Source organism: Ammodytes marinus (assembly GCF_949987685.1).
Source record: "Ammodytes marinus genome assembly, chromosome: 14".
Classification (NCBI taxonomy): domain Eukaryota; kingdom Metazoa; phylum Chordata; class Actinopteri; order Uranoscopiformes; family Ammodytidae; genus Ammodytes; species Ammodytes marinus.
In genome coordinates this window covers 791,626-809,471 of record NC_137218.1, presented here as the reverse complement: position 1 = coordinate 809,471, position 17,846 = coordinate 791,626, and the positions used below count along the sequence as shown (strand labels likewise).

Below are 17,846 nucleotides of genomic sequence, written 5' to 3'. Positions count from 1 at the left end.
AAGTGGTTGTGCCCTCCTCGCTGGTTCCTGATGTGCTGGAGCTCTTCCTAACCAAACAGCCCAGTCTGTAACACAGTGTTTGTTCGAGGACTATGTTTTAGTTCATGGTATTCCAGAAACTGTTCACAGTGATCAGGGTCAGCAGTTTGAAGTCGAGATTGTGCAGAGACTGTCTGCTTTTAGGGATTAAGAAAACACGCACCACCCCGTAAAATCAGATGGCATGGTTGAACGCTTTAATCGGACCCTCATTGACCAGCTTGCCAAATCGCTGCTTGCCTGTGGTGGTGAATGGGACGATTATCTGAAACATGTGGCGTTCGCCTATAACACATCTGTTCATTCCAGCACCAGCTACTCTCCCTACTATTTGGTGCATTGACGGGAAGCTCGAGTCCCAGTGGATGTGCTGGTGCCGTCACAAGTATGTTTATGTTACTTATTTGCCATGGCAAATAATGTATTTTCAGACTTTCTAACTTCTCTGTGTCTCCAGCAGGTTCTGTGTTGATCCAACATGGCCGCCGGTCAAGATCCAGATCTGACCATCGTCCTCCTGGGAAACACTGGAGGCGGTAAAAGTGCTTCAGGAAACACCATCCTGGGTGCACCAGCGTTTGAATCAAAACGATCCTCTAAATCAGTGACAACAAAGATCTCTGAAGTCTGTGAGACTGTGTTTGGAAAACAGATCACATTAGTCGACACTCCAGGAATATTCGGATCTGAGAGACAGATTCAGACCAAGTGTGAGGAGCTGCGGAGGTCCTTCAGACCTTGTCTGTTCCTGTTGGTCATTAAATTAGATCGATTCACCACAGAGCAGAAGAACGCTGCAGAGGCAGTGGAAAGAGTCCTCGGAGAACAGGGGTTACGAAACTGTTTCGTGCTGTTCACAGGAGAAGACATATTAGAAAGCACGTTGAAGGATTTCATCACTGAAGATCAAGATGGTCCTCTGAATGCTCTGGTTGAAAGGTTTAACGGGAGAATTCACGTGTTCAACAATAAAAATGGAGGACAGCAGCAAGTCAGAGAACTCCTGGAGAAATCAGGACATCTCCAACCCGGTGAGTTACCACCTCAAACACAATGACACTAATCAAGCTCATTTTATGTTTTCATAATCAGCCTGTTTGGTCACATATTCTCTCTGCACATTCTTTATTTAACGGTCCAGTGTGTAAAGGGAATTGGCATTTTTCAGAACAGACTTGGTGGAAATGGAATATAATATTAATGAGTATGTTTTAATTAGCGGAAGACCAAGACGAATACTATACTACACTATAAATAACTAAATACATCTTCACCTCATCACTTAATATTGTGGAAAGACTTGAGGCAGTGGTGGATGATGCCATCTTTAGTAACTAGCTTCTTGTCCTTGAAGGCCACCGTAGCCTCTGTAAATTCTCCCAAAGGGAGGGGTTAGAAAGGGAGCTTCGACATCTACAATCTCACCTCTGCATGATGCCAAAATATGCCTTTATTACACGCTGTCCCTTTATTACCAGCTAAAATGGGAAATATAAAATTTTAAGCCTGTGGGTAGCCTACACATCGTTTATATCTGACTTTAGGACTCTAACCCTTTTGTGTCTGAGTTTTCTCTGCTTCCTATTCATCAGATGGTGCTCCCACGGCGGTGAGGAGGATCGTGCTGCTGGGTTTACCTGGAGGAGGAAAGAGTTCCACAGGAAACACCATCCTGGGAGAAGAGAAGTTCAGATCAGAGGCTGACTTTGATTCAGTCACCACTAAAACTGTCTCTGAAGCCGCCAGAGTAGAGGGTCAACGGGTCACAGTCGTTGACACCCCTGGATTCACTGCAGAAGTAATGGATCCCGAAAAGCTGTTTTACGAGATCATGAAGTCGGTAAAAGAGGCTTCTCCAGGACCTCATGCCTTCATCATTGTGGTGGAGATAGGCAGGATCTCTGAAGTACACGTCAAACTGTTTGAGATACTGGCCAAACTGTTTGGCACAGATTCTGCTAAGTATGCGATAGTCCTCTTCACTCACGGAGACAAACTGAAAGGACGGTCCATAGATGATGTTGTCCAGAACAACATCCATGTGAAAAATCTGGTCTCTAGGTGTGGAGACAGATACTGTGTGTTTGACAACACACAGGGATCAAACAGGGTGCAGGTTAGAAACCTTTTGGATAAGATAGATAGGATGGTAACAGCCAATAATGAAGTGCACTACACTGTTAAAATGTTCCGTGACATTCAGGGCAAGCAATGGACAATTTGGCAACTCTGGGAGGAATTCAGGAAATGGTTCACAAATATCATCCGGGGAATTGATGAAGAGAATGATAGGACGAACAGTTTAGTTTAGTTTCAAGTTTAGTTCAGTGTTGAATGGCGAATAGCACAGTCCCAGTAGCTGTCTAGAATAAGGTTACACTGTGAACCATGTACAAATTAAAGTACATCTAAAACCCAAATATAACAGCATTATACATTTCAATGTCTAGATAACTACTATTGTGTCCTTATACCTCTGGGATGTCATGTTTTAAATCCCACCTGATGTTTGGTTAGATACCATAACAGTGGCGGACTCAGGGGGGGGGGGGCCTCAATGGTTGAAAAAGCCAGCTAAAGTGCCCTCAAGAGTGATGAAAACGAGAGGAAATGCCTTATTGACTGCCCTTTTCACGTGCAAAACATGATTGGGTGCCCTCTAGGGTGCCCCTTCATACAATAAGTTATGATGATGTGCCCTCTAGAACAAGAAAATTCGATGATGTGCCTTCATGAGTGCACTTCTAGTGCCCTTCTGCCCGCCTGGTCCTTCTAGTGCCCTTCTAGTGCCCTTCTGCCCGTCTGGTGCCCCCATGGTTGAAAAAGTGTTGTTAAAGTGCCCTCTATGGTGGTGAAAATGAGAGAAAGTGCCTTATTGGCTGCCCTTTACACAAATGATTGAGTGCCCTAGGTTGCCCCTCCATACAATAGGCCTAAATGATGATGATGTGCCCTCTGGAGCAAGAATATGGCAAACCGAAAAGACATGTTGTGGTTAGCTAATGAGGTGCAGACGTTCCTCTCTTTGGTAGCTGACGAACGGGGAACGCGAAAGAGGCGTTGCTTTCATGTGGCGTCACTATGACAAACAGTTACATCGAGTGGTACTTGAATCTCCACTGGATAACAAAGCAAAAAGTGGATTAAGAGTGTGTCAAGTTAGGAAAATTTAATATTTTCAGTTTGCATAATCCGTTTAAAATGTATATGTATTTTTTGAGCGTTCAAGATGCGGACCTCATTCAAGTGTAGGTCATTTCATGCAAGAGAGACGATGGTAGTCAGCTATCACCTCAACATGAAGGAAAACTTCCTTCAATATTCCGTAGCTGGCTGTCAGCGGTCAAAGACTGTATGGTAGTGGCACATTGATTTTTCTCCAGTCTAATTTTTACTTAAACGTTAGTAAAGATGAAAGCAGCAAGGCATCCTCCCTTCTTTGGCTAAGATGTGAAAGTGCACCTTAGAGTTAGAAAAGCCACTGTGTGCGCTGGTGGGCCCGTGTTGTCCAGAATGTGCCCTTTTTGTTTTTTCGCCCCTGCCCTTCAAACAGTCTGAGTCCGCCACTGTACTAGAACACTGACTTTGGTTCAGGAGAGATTGTTTTGGTTGTTTTGATTTCCGTTCCTCAGTATCTAACAGTAAAGACATCTTTCCTAGACCTGAGACAGAGTCAGCGAGCGTTTGCAGATACATCAACAACGTGTTGACAAAAAATGTATCTGGTTAAATGTTGCATGGTTCTGGTTCAATTGTGAAATAAGCAACCCTACTTGGGTTTGGACCTAAACATTTGGACCCAGAATGCTTGCATAGTTGGTTCCAGTGCTGTTCTGTGTTGGCTGTAACCCTAACCCTAAATTCTTGAACGGAGCAAAATGGACGATGATGATGATTCCCAATAATCAAGTTAAAATCGGAATAATTCTCCATTATGACCTCAGTCAGATTTGGATCTTCAGATTCTCTAAACCTGTATCTGGGACCAACAGAACATTCCAGAACAGCCCCTCAGAAAGTTCAGGACTTTGTGCTAGAGAAAAAAAACTTTTTTTAGTATGTTTGACTGAGTTCTTAAAATGTAATACCCCCGTTTTCTTCTTGTCAGTTGACGGTATGATAGTCTTCGATTTTCAGGCAATTGTTCTACAAAGTGCTGGGGTATTATCACTTCCTGTGGGTAACGGTTCCATATCTTTTAATTTAAAATGTTGTAAATTATGATTAATAATAAATGTATTTTGATTTTGTATATTGTTAGAAGATATAATTGAAGTTTGACCTGAGGTCCCTCTACACTCGGTGTGAGAGATGGAAAGAAGGAATGAAAAAAATAAGTAATTGGTGTTGCCAATGTTTATGCACAATGTTGGTTCTGTGCTATTCAGCTTGTGTTCCTTTGCATTTTCTGGTATCTGAGATACTGTGTGTTAAATCTGCTTCTCCCCCTGACTCTCTAACCTTAAAAAGGAGATGTGAGGTCGATCTGAAAATGTTTTGACATTTATCAAAAATCTTAGATATTTTGATCAGTTCATGTATAATTTATTCTTGATTCTTCAACATTTTAAATTCTCTTTGTAAGGTTTGCTGAATAAAAACAAGTAGGTCTTTGATCTACTGGAAAAGGCAGAACTCTCATTGTTCCTTTATGATCCTTCACACCACCTAGAAGTTCACCAGCGTACTCTGGTAAGACCCTCTGTGATTCCGTTCTCGCTCTGAGGAGATTGGTAGGATAAAGGCCTCTTAATGTCATACTGATAGGATTAATCAACTTTGTGTCAACTCGTTTGGTGATGGTTTGAATGTAACCGACAGTCATTTATATGAAAAAGTTACGCACTATAGCTTTTAAGTTTTTCTTTTCTAGGAATAGATGGCCTGTCCACTTTAGTACTGGCCTACCCACAGTACTATATCAGCCTACACCACTGCTCCACACACACACACACACACACACTCACACTCACACTCACACACACACACACTCACACACACACACACACACACACACCTTTGTATGTGACGACCAGCGACTCAGACCACGTTATGTATGAAGCAGCAAGACGTTATTTGAATTGTTGCTCGATACATAACGTGGTCTGAGAATTTTAACATCTAGACGATCAGACCAAACCACAGATTATGTTCTCACCACCAGGATGTGATACTGCAGCTTTAAGCACGTTCAGTCATGTTTATTTGTGTTTATAATGTGCTCCAATGGGCTCCACAAACCCTCACTGATTGTTGAAGATGACGATCAAAAAATATATATACATCATTCATGGTTGGTCAAAGGAAGAGAGATTCAGCTGGACTCCCTAATAATGTCTGGGAGTTGTTCCTTAAATATGTGGTGTTATGGGGGGCGGGGGGGGGTTGCTCGTAGTGTAGTGGTTAGATCCCCCCTTTGAAAAGGTCAAGTTAAAGGTTAAAAGGATAAACAGCGACACTCCCAGATCACCAAACAGTTTGAACACAGTATGAGCCATGTGTCAGTGATGAGGTCAGATAAATAGCTGTAATATTTAGTATGTTAGCAGCAGTAGAACTTTAAATGGGATCTGGACAGGAGTGAATGTAGGAAGGACAGGATGGGGGTTGAAGATCACATTCTTTGGAGGATTCTCACACTAGATTATAAATAATAGAGAATTATATTAATAATAAAATAATAATTATAATCCAAATATAATCAGGAGGACTTTATCAGTGATTGTGTTGTGAGCATCTTTAATTCTTACGTGTTGAAGTTATGCCAACAGAACAGTGAAAGTGTGTGTCTGGATATAGCTGCAACCTGTGGTGTGTGTGTGTGTGTGTGTGTGTGTGTGTGTGTGTGTGTGTGTGTGTGTGTGTGTGTCTGTGTGGTCAGTAGTTTCTCAACTCACTTCCCTTTTCTCTGCATTTGGTCGAGACATCGTTTCTGTGTCGTCGTCTTTTCATTTGTTGTTTCTGTCAGACGAAGGTAAGACCTCGTTTATTTAATTCATATTATGATGTAATTCATTTACTGTTAAGTCTTTGAGATCGTATTAGAATCACACATTCTGCCTCTGTTCATACGTTGTCATTATCTCTGTTTGGTTGAAGCAAAAAGAACAAAAGAGGCCTGAAGTATTTCACTTATGTGTAATGAATCTAGTTAAAAGTGTCATTTCTTTAGATAAATTATGGGGGGAAAATGAACTTTTCCAAGATATTATAATTGTTTGAGATGCACTTCTTGTCACCAGGTTTAACTGATTTTTTACATTGTTGAAAATGATATTGTTATTATTGTGTGTGTGTGTGTGTGTGTGTGTGTGTGTGTGTGTGTGTGTGTGTGTGTGTGTGTGTGTGTGTGTGTGTGTGTGTGTGTGTGTGTGTGTGTGTGTGTGTGTGTGTGTGTGTGTGTGTGTGTGTGTGTGTGTGTGTGTGTGTGTGTGTGTGTGACACAGCTGAAGGGGCGGAGCCAGCAGAGAGATGTTGGTTCTAGTCTGGTCCCTGATGATGATGATGATGAGTGAAGGTGAGTCTGTAATATAATATAAAGCATTACACCATTAACCCTGTAGTATTACATCACTGACCCTTTAGCATCACATGTTATTGAGCAGAGGCGTTCACCCAAAGCTACTTAGAACCGTTGCTAGGCAGTAGGTGTTTAGGTCTGAGGTGCTTTAAGGGGCAGTAACCCTCCAACACAGTGGTGGACTACAGTGGTCAGGGAAACAGTCAGACTGGCAGAGTCCTTCAGATTGAGGTCTACTCCAAGGTGCTGGGACAGTTCGGCCGATAGTCGAACCTCAGACTGAAGAGGAACAATGCAGATTCTGTCCTGGCTGAGGAACAACAGAGCAGCGAGGGGGCGTGGGAGGATGATCATCTCTACATGTGTTAGAGAAGACTGGGTTTACCTGGAGGGGTTAGTGTTTTTTTTTAAGATTTTTTTTTTGGGGCATTTTTATGCTTTATTGATAGTGTAGAGACAGAGTTGAAATGGGGCAGAGAGGGGAGTGACATGCAGAGAACGACCGCGGGCTGGAATCGAACCCGGGTCCGCTGCTGGGCCCGGCCCAGGGGGGGGACGCCCTACCAACTGAGCTAAGGGCGCCCCCGTGTTTAGTGTTTGAAGGTGAGGGTGTTGTCCCAGGCTGTGAGGATTCATTCAACGATTAAACAGTTATATTCTCTGATCTTCTCCTGCAGGAGGCGCTGTCGGTCTGTCCTGTACTCAGAGGCAGCGCTCTGAGATGTGTCTGTCCCAAGGTACTCAACCCTTCAGCCTCTTCAACCGACTGACCTTTATACATATACAATCAAAATGTTCTTTTTACTCAAACATATGCCTCTAAAGAGTACAACAAGAGGCACGGAATATTTGGAGTGGTCTCTTCATTTTGTGCACCTGCCTGTATGTTATAGTTTTAACATCATACATGATTTTCTTCATTGGTTTGTACAACATACATTTATATTAATTTAAATGTATTTATCTTATTAGTGTATAATATTTCCCGTGTGTTATCTCACAGCAGATCCGATCTCGGCTCATATCGGTGCGGCCGTGCTGCTTCCCTTCGACCAGGAGGCGCAGACAGAGCAGGTAGGAGACGCTTTTCATCTATTTTTCATTAAACTAAATATACAATAACAGTAAGACATACACATACACAATACTCATGAGAGCAAAACATATTTTATACAAAGCTTACATACAAATAAGGAATAAATCTAGACAAACTATTTCCTTGTTCTATCCATCCGTCTGTCTGTCTGTCCGTCCGTCCGTCCGTCTGTCTGCCTGCCTGTCCGTCTGTCTGTCTGTCGGTCTGTCTGTCTGTCTCACAAGTTTCTGACTTGTTTGTCAAGAAGACCAATCAAATACTTTTTTGTAACAGTCAATCCATTTGTATTCATAGGCAAAGATTCTTAGATGCTCAACCCTCTCTCCATGATTTTTTTTGTGGAGTTTAAGTCACTTCTCAAATCCCCTTCCCAGTTTAAATCGTTGCTGAAGACTCCCTTTTTTTGCATTGGCCTTTGTATTTTTATTTTCATGAATCTTATATGTTATTTTGTATTGTATCTTGTGCAGCACTTTATTTTACTGATGTTGTTTTTAAATGTGCTTTAGAGATACATTTGATTTTGATAAAAGAATATAAAATCCCATCAGGTAGAGGACGTCAGATGGACTCACTGCCACCTCATGATGTCACAGACCAACAACTCCTCGTGTCATGGCGGCCGCTGTTCGCTGCTTAAAAATACTTTATTTTTTAAGTAACACACACACACACACACACAACTGAAAAAGTGAACACACAAACAATAGACAAAATAAAATAAACAACTAACATGGCGTATTCTACTTAACAGGTTTCTAAGGACATTGTTTAAACTATAAATGTTAAGCAGAAAATAAAAAGTCAACGAGGTGTCATAGGTCCCTTCAGTACTGTTATACAGTGTTGTGCGAAAGTTTGTGAACCCCTTGAGCCTTTTGGAATTTTATTTATTTTAACCATTATTAATTCATTTTTTTCAATACCAGTATTTTTTATATGAAATAACAGATGTTTGTTTATCAATTCAACATTTTTCTTTTCCAGAAATCAATTGTTAAAACAGTTCAAACAAATTATTTGACAAATGTTGTATGTGCAAAAGTTTGTGAACCCTAAGCTGCATTGCTTAAATGGAGCAGGTAAACACAATCAGGTGGGCCAAATTAATTGATGAAATAGACCAATGTAATGAGAGATCTTTAGGGAAGAAATTGGGCGCCACTAGATAAAACAAAGATAAAACCAGGTCAGTTTAGGCTCACCAAAGTGAACCCATACAGGTCAGACATGCTAAAAGGGAAAACAATCTCAGAAGATCTCAGGAATAGAGTTGTGATGCTGCACATTTGTCTGGGGACAGCTATAAATTAATTCAAAAAAAGTTTGAGCTCCATCGGCCCACCGTGAGGCAAATCATCTACAAATGGAGAGCTTTACGAGTGACTAAACATCTGCCTAGAAGTGGACTTCCTTCAAAAATATCTTCAAGCGCCACAAGAAAAGTATTTTTTTAGTTAAAAGCCAACCCACACATTACATCTAGTGATTTGCAGACCTCTCTTGCAACATCTGGGACAGATGTGCATGGTTCCACAATAAGAAGAAAACTCAGTCAACATGGCTTTCAAGGGAGGGTTGCTGAAGAAGCCTCTGCTCTCAAAAAAGAACAAAACTGCTTGTCACAACTTTGCCAGAGAGCACCTGGAGATACCTGAAGTCTTATTCTGTGGACAGATTAGTCCAAAATTGATCTGTTTGGTCATAACCAAAACCGCCATGTTTGGGCAAAAACGCAACTGTGCCTACCACCAAGAGAACCTTCTCCCAAGTGAAGAATGGTGGTGGCAAATGGTCTGCAAATCTCCAGATGTAATGTGTGGGTTGGCTTTTACCTGAAAAATCCTTTTTCTTGTGGCGCTTGAGGATATTTTTGAAGGAAGTCCACTTCTAGGCAGATGTTAAGTCACTCTTAAAGCTCTCCATTTGTAGATGATTTGCCTCACGGTGGGCCGATGGAGCTCAAACTTTTTTATACGAATGTATAGCTGTCCCCAGACAAATGTGCAACATCAAAACTCTATTCCTGCGATCCTCTGAGATTTTTTCCCCTTTGAGCATGTCTGACCTGTATGGGTTCAGTTTGGTGGGCCTAAACTGACCTGGTTTTATCTTTGTTTTATCTAGTGGCGCCCAATTTCTTCCCTCAAGATCTCTCATTACATTGGTCTATTTCATCAATCAGTTTGGCCCACCTGATTGTGTTTACCTGCTCCATTTAAGCAATGCAGCTTAGGGTTCACAAACTTTTGCACATACAACATTTGTCAAATCATTTGTTTTATCTATTTTAACAATTGATTTCTGGAAAAGAAAAATGTTGAATTGATAAACAAACATCTGTTATTTCATATAAAAAATACTGGTATTGAAAAAAATGAATTAATAATGGTTAAAATAAATAAAATTCCAAAAGGCTCAAGGGGTTCACAAACTTTCGCACGACACTGTATATAGTCCAGGAAAGGCTGACATATCTGTTTAAACTTCTCTGCTTTGCTTTCCCTGAAATCTCATAACGAATTTTCTCTTTTCCATGTTTTTTGAGTGGAGTTTAATTCTCTGTTCAAATCCCTTTCCCAGTTTAAAACGTTGCTGAAGACTCCCTTTCTTTCTTTCTTTCTTTCTTTCTTTCTTTCTTTCTTTCTTTCTTTCTTTCTTTCTTTCTTTCTTTCTTTCTTTCTTTCTTTCTTTCTTTCTTTCTTTCTTTCTTTCTTTCTTTCTTTCCCTGATAAAAAAACAAAAACAGGTAGAGGACGTCAGGTGGACTCACTGCCACCTCATGATGTCACGGACCAACAACTCCTCCTGTCATGGCGGCCGCTGTTCGCTGCTGAAAGACGGATCTCTGAGCTTCACAAAACTCACAGCAGCCGACGGAGGAACCTACAGGTGAAACTCATTCAAAAAAAACTTACTTTGTAAATATTACTGTGATGTCTTTTACTGTGACATCACAGTAATATTTACAAAGTAAGTTTTTTTTTAACCCTATATTTCTCTTTCTGTGATGTCACAAGAAAGAGAAATATAGGGTTAAAAAAACACACTTTCTGCCTTTTCTCAGGCTAGGATGAATTTTTTTTGCACATTTATGCTACATAGGATCTCAGAATTCAATACACCTTCATATTCAAACCGGTGAAGTAGGCCTTTAAAAGGTGAAACTAAGATATGATATAGACTCATTACATGCAAAGTGAGATATCTCAAGCCTTTATTTGTTATAATTTTGATTAATATGGCTTACAGCTTATGAAAACCCCAAAATGCAAAATCTCATAATTTTTTTAACATCACATAAAATCAATGAACAAGGTATTTTCAATACAGAAATGTCGGCCCTCTGTAAAGTATGATCATGCATATGTACTCAGCACTTGGTTTGGGCCCCTTTGCATGAATTCTTGCCTCAATTCCAATTAATTTTCCATGATATTCTAATAATATGAGTTTCCCCTGTACAGACTGGAGGCCTTTAACAGCGAGGGGACGAGGGTGACCTGCAGAGACTATCAGCTAGTGGTGGTGGAGGGGGGGGCGGCCAGGGGGCGCACTGTTACCACGGCAACCACGGTGACCTGTCTGTTGCTGTTGTTAATCAGCATCATCATCCTAATGTTACTCATTCTGAGGAGAGAGAGACAGACGGCTAAGAGCACAGGTACGTGTGAAACAATAACATTATGATAACGTTAAAGGTGCTCTGAGGAACTTTGAGCTTTTGTTCATTCTAGCGCCCCCCTTTGGACAAAACCAGTAGTGTTTTTACCACGCCAGCTGTTGTTCCTGGGTGAGCGTATAACCATGACAAAGACATTAAGAAAAACTATATAAAAATAGCATTCTTTGCACTTTTGGTCTCATTTGCTTTGTTGTAATTTCAGAGGAAAAATTAGACTTTTTCAGAGATATTCAAAAGTTCCTCGTAGCACCTTTAACAATATCACTAGAACTATTCAGCTGAACTTTTAAATGCACCTGCCGCCTGTTATTAACCACTAGCCTGGCATGTGCAGCGCTCCCTGTTGGCCAATTTCAAAATGCTTCTGAAGATAAGCAACAAGTTTCATGATGATTGGGCGAATGGTCAATGAGTTACGGCCAATTAGCTGCTAAACCTTGCCCATGTTAAGACGTTTTGGTCGACCATGTTATACAAGCGATCCTGTTCGTTTTGTAGAGACGTGTATCTTAGGCCGTCGAGGCTGTGTGTAAGAGATGGTGGGCACCGTAAATGTAATAGCAGCCACCACTAGTTAGATTCAGAGCCCTGGACACAAATTGCTGTGTTTAGAGGGAAATTTAAAAATTAATTTGCAAAAAACTTCTATGGTCCAAGAGGCTTTTTTTGTAGAGCACATTGATTTGGTATGGTGGGTAACATTTCAAGCTTATCAGACTTACGGGGCAATACAAAGGGTGTGGCCTGTTAAACATTGTTCCTTCGGGGGGTTAATAACAGCGCCGCCATGTTAGAACACATTTTATACTTTATTTTTTTATTTTTCACTTTTAGGGGAAACACACACACACACATTGAAAAACACAACAAAACAGTTGGGTCACTGAAGGAAGGGCATAATAAAGCTTCACATCTACAATCAAGATACGTTACGGGTTACATTCCTAGTGTTCTTAAGAGGGGATGGACATAAAATCAGAGTGTCACCAGCATGTCATCACAGTTCAGATAAAGTCCTTATAGTCCAAATGAAGTCAGTCCAGCATAGGAAACCAAAGTGGCTGGGTCTTAATGGCTTTTATCCAAGACGAAGACGCATGCCTCAAAGTCCAGTGTAAGTTCAATCAGACCACACACAGATGAAGAAGTAGGAGGGGAGGGAAAAAATTCAAATAAATAAATAAAACGGTACATTCCATGTGATAGTGCTAGTAGAACACGTACTTGTCTTACTAATGTGATGACCATTTTAACCAGTACTTCTTAAATTTATCAATGCAAAGTCTAAAGGTGCGAACACACTAGGCACTTTACACGCGTACAGACGCGTATGAAACCCGCCCCTTTTCCATAGGGAACCATTGGTTTACGCGCGTACATGGCGCGTAAATGCGTCACTCGCGCTAAAGCAACATTTTCACTCGCGCTAAAGCAACATGTTTACGCGCGTATATATTACGTGCGTATATATTACGCGCGTATAGCTACGCGAGGAGTTCAAAAAATTGAACTTTTGTTGCTCCTACGCGAGACGATTAGCCGCGTTGGCCAATCAGCGTTGAGCTTGACCCGCGACGTCACATACATTGGCAGGGTCGGAGAACAGTGTACTGTACACAGAGGCTGATGAGAGACACCGAGGAGGAAATGTATTGCGGGCGGCCGGTGCTGTATGAAGCCGCTCGGGGTTAGAACACGTGGGGAAAGTAAACCAGGAGAATGGACTTCCTGGTTAATTCAATGTGCGGCTGTGCTTTAGCCGATAAACAAAGTTAGCGCCGTATAGCATTAGTTAACTCACCCTGTTGTGTGCGGGCGGCTAGCGCCTCATATTATGAACCCAAACATGACGACTGTCCGCGGGACTTTCACAACAAGTAGAGCGAAGCACCGGTGTTGATCTACGCCAGCCACGGTCCCCTGTCACAGCCAGGTAGGGTAATTTTGGCTACTTGCCTTTATGTTGTGCCGCCGTGCACTGATGCTGCTGTAACTGTGTTTGTTATGTAGCTGCCGTGAATATGCAATGCTGTTTTAATGCTAGGCTATTTGTGCTGTCCAGTTTGTCTTTTGGCACAGTTGTTGGCTGTGTTGTTGTTGTTTTTGTGCGGACATGCACGCTGTTGTGTCGGGTCTGATCAGCCATGGTTGATAAGGGAAATACAATATCGGGAGGGAGACTAGGCAGGTTACGCGCGTATAACCATTTTTGACACAAAATGATCAAGCAACATTTTAGCTGCGTTACGCACGTAAATCTTACGCGTGTAAAATGCCTAGTGTGTTCGCACCTTTAGGCTGAATGTACGTTTTTCCATCTCGTATATTTCTTTTACAATTGCTGACCACTCTCTTCTGGATGGTGGTTCCTTGTTATGGAACACATTTTAACACTCTTGGGGGGTGGTAGGATGGCCTAGAGGTAAGGTGGCCGACCAGTAACCATGAGGTCGCTGGTTCGATCCCCGGCACCGGACAGGAGGGTGTGAGTCGTAAAACTAGCAGAGGCTGGTATTGTGTCTACGGTGCCCACCATCTCTACCATTGTGTCCTTGAGCAAGACACTTAACCCCAAAAACTGCTCCAGGGGCGCTGTACTGCGGCTGACCCTGCGCTCTGACCCCCTCCGAAGTGTGGTAACTTGAAAGGGGATATGCTAAAAGACAAATTTCAATGTGCCTCGTGTACAACTGACAAATAAAGATAACTTAACTTAACTTAACTTAAACACTCTGTCGTTTCAGGTCAACTTGAGGAAAGCGTTTACGTTGTGATGCGCGGTGACCGTGGCAACAAGAGCAAAGAGGAGGGGAAGGGGAAGCCGGCGAGAGAGGAGGAGAATATCTATGGTAACACACACACACACACACACACCTACACACACACACACACACACACATACACACACACACACACACACACACACGATTTTCAGGAAAGTTGGTTTGTTATGAACATAGATCAATTGAACATGATGCTGGTTAGGTGTTTGAATTAAATTCAGTTACGAGTTGGTCGCCGCGTTGCCTAAGCGGCTGCTTTAAAGCTGGGGTGGAGAATTTGGGGAGAAAATAGCAGTTGGGATAGAGATTTGAACAGTTGACAGTCCCAACAGCCAATAAGAACAGAGAACCGGATTTTTTTTTTTTTTTAGAATCGGAATCGCTCTGATTGGTCAAAGTGTACCGCTCATGTTAATTTTTTGACCAATCAGAAATCACATACCCCACCTTTAACTAGAAAGCATTGGGAGAAGTAAATGTATATTCATAGGCCTTCTTTATAGGCCTAAACATATGACCAAGTGGTGTAGCCGTCGCTGTCAAAGATGGCAGCCGTTCTGCACATGCACAAACCATTGCTGTGTCTGAAATCACGCACTTACGTAAGTGCACTTACATTGAGTGCACTTTATTATCCCTACAGTACACTTACTTATAGACGCAGTGCTCTCATTTCTACAGTGCACTGTCCAAACTGCCGTCGCGCACCTACCGGAAATGACTTTGCATTTTGACGGTTCTTCTTCGGTGGTATTTTTTTCTGCTTGCGTTACCGATAGCCAAAACAGGCACATTAGTCGCGGAAAAACAAAAACAATGTGTAATTTAACTTTTGTAGGCCGCGTCCGTCTCCATAATTGCTTCAAGCTCCTCTATTTTGATTAGAATGTCCCGTCCTCTCCGTTACGTAGGCAAGATGGCGGCCGTTGAGTGTGGAAAGTGTCCATCGCTCCACACTCAAGTTTTAGACCGTTTTGAGTGCACGACCAAGGAACTTACAGTGCACTGCATTTTGGCACACACTCCGGTTTTGCGCAAAGTGCACTCAAAAAAGTAAGTGTAAGTACAGAAGTGCGCGATTTCAGACACAGCACATGTTTTGTATTGACGACACACATGCTAACAGATGCTAACATGTGCTCACTCTTCCTGTCCTCCACAGTCCCGTGCCAGCCTATTGTTTCCATAGAAACACCAATCACACAGCCGTCCATGGATGAAGAAAACGTCTACATGTGACGACCAATCAGAGGGCAGAGCCTTCCCCGGTACACGCCCACTCAGAAACTTTTTATCCATGTCCCATGTCTGGAGCACTGCTGTCACTAGTTTACATGCAGACTCATAATCGGGTAAATAAACCATTAAGACTTCAACAGGACTTTTAAACTGCATGTTAACACCTTTATCCGATCTACTTCGCACACAAATCGGCACATTAACGGACAAGAGAAGTCGGATAAGAACACCTAGATAACTCGTTCATAGTCGGCATTCTCTCTGCATGTATACAGGGATCGGACATCGCATATCGGAGTTTGCTTACTCTTTCTTTTTTCTATTCTACATACTACATCCGACGATAAAAAGAATCTAGTTAGGATGCAGTAGGCATACTATTGGGACATACTTTTCTCTCTTATTTCATCATAACATTGCGCCTTGATCTTGCCTCTTGCTTTTATATCCGTCGCATCCCCGTTTGTTTTCATATGGAGGCTTCATCGATGTTACGTCACTTCACGTGCGCACTGGATTGTGGGTCAGAATCGCCCAAATAGGATGCACTTTTCAACACTAACAATCTTGGCCGCATGAAGTAGGACATCCGGGTACTTCTAACCATCCTAAATCTGGCCACAAGAATCTGGACATCCTAAATCTTTTTTCTACATACTAAATAGTAGAAAGTGCGATTCGGAACGCAACCACTGATTCACTCTGAAGACACAGATTCTAGATCTGTTTTTCTGTTTGGTTTGAGTTTCTCATCTGGAGATAAAACGTCCACGTTGGCATCGCCGCCTGTTTCCACTGATCAGAACATGTGACTCATCTGAACTGAATTCAGCCTGGTGTGTGTGTGTGTGTGTGTGTTTCTGTGTGTGTGTGTGTGTGTGCATGTTTCTGTTTGTGTGTGTGTGTGTGTGTGTGTGTGTGTGTGTGTGTGTGTGTGTGTGTGTGTGTGTGTGTGTGTGTGTGTGTGTGTGTGTTTCTGTGTGTGTGTGTGTGTGTGCATGTTTCTGTTTGTGTGTGTGTGTGTGTGTGTGTGTGTTTCTGTGTGTGTGTGTGTGTGTGTGTGTGTGTGTGTGTGTGTGTGTGTGTGTGTTCAGTGTGATGTGCAGCAGCTGCAGATAATAAATTCACCCACAAAGAACGTACATATGTCAACTCCAAATACCTAGCTTTGTTTTTCAGTTATATGCTTTATCACTCAGCCTACATATGTAACCTACATTATCACGGATCACAAGGGATCTCCGTACCCCCCAGGACATGTCTTAGTAAAGGTTGCTGCTTGCCATGGGAATAGGAGGTGCAGCGCGGAGCGCCGCAGCAAAAGTTTTGGGGGTATTTTGCTCAAAGATGCCAATACGCACTAATTAAATAAACAACTGTTTATTTGAATACACAAATACAACAGGCACTGACCTTACAGTTGTCCAATTTTGTTTACTATGACCCTATTTCCACCTGGCATTAATATGTGGTTCTGAGGAATCCGATCGTTATATGTAAATGTAATATGCTTGTTCACACCTGGCCTTAACAATGCGTCTTCTATGCGCGTTTGCGATCCGGATTCGAATTCCCCGCGCTGTATGGAAATCAGCTCGTACATCATTTCCGCTTATAGGCTACTGTTGTTTTTAATCGGCGGGGGCAGCAGTGCCCCGCCCTTGCCTAGTCTGCCGGAAATAAAAGAAGAAGAAGAAGTGTTGACCATCCACGACCATAGACATTATAAATCCCTTTATAATGTCTATGGTCACCTCGGCAAGAGTCTTGTGTTTTGGTGAAAATGTGAGCACAGCACTGTTTATTGTGTGGTGTTTTCCTCGTCAATAAATTAATCACTTGGTTACACTGTGTCCCACTGCGTAGCTGCCGCAGCCAGCACTGTTCGCTCACTGTCTCTATTATGAGTTGCACCGAGCCGTCTCTGTGTGTTTACGCCATAGATAGTAGTAAATACACGCTCACAACAACACGGGGGGAATAAATAAAAAAGCGGCTGGTTTGACCGAGCAAAAACGAGAGACCGCTGGCTTGACCACAGTTGGTCGAAAGAATCATTTCCGCCTTGTGTAGTCACCTCGGCTAGAGTGAAGAGAGTCAGTGTGTTTTGGCGAAAATGTGAGCGCGGCACTGTTTATTGTGTGGTGTTTTTCCTCGTCATTAAATGAATCAGTTGGCTACACTGTGTCCCACTGCTACGATGTCACGAAGCTGCCGCAGCCAGAGCTGTTCGCTCACTGTCTCTATCAGTTGCACCGAGCCGTCTCTGTGCTCACAACAACACGGGGGGAATAAATAAAGAAGCGGCTGGTTTGACCATGCAAAAACAAGAGACCGCTGGCTTGACCACAGTTGTTCCACACATAGACTTTATTATTTACCTGCAACGGTGTGCTTTTATGACGTGAATTGTCGCGTGAATGAGTACGCCTTTCCGCCCAGTATTTTAAATACAGGGGTTATTGGTTGTTTTGGAATTCGTTT

At 42.3% G+C, this 17,846-nt stretch overlaps 1 protein-coding gene across 1 annotated transcript; it reads left to right on the top strand.

Moving 5' to 3' along the window:
• Positions 1–517: 517 nt before the first annotated feature.
• On the top strand, positions 518–2,605 carry LOC307260546 (GTPase IMAP family member 9-like; the record flags this gene model as incomplete). Its single annotated transcript, XM_080040820.1, has 2 exons — positions 518–1,070; positions 1,632–2,605. The coding sequence occupies 2 exons, from the start codon at positions 518–520 to the stop codon at positions 2,348–2,350; spliced, it is 1,272 nt and encodes a 423-aa protein (XP_079896946.1). The 3' UTR covers positions 2,351–2,605.
• Between the last annotated feature and the right edge of the window lie 15,241 nt (positions 2,606–17,846).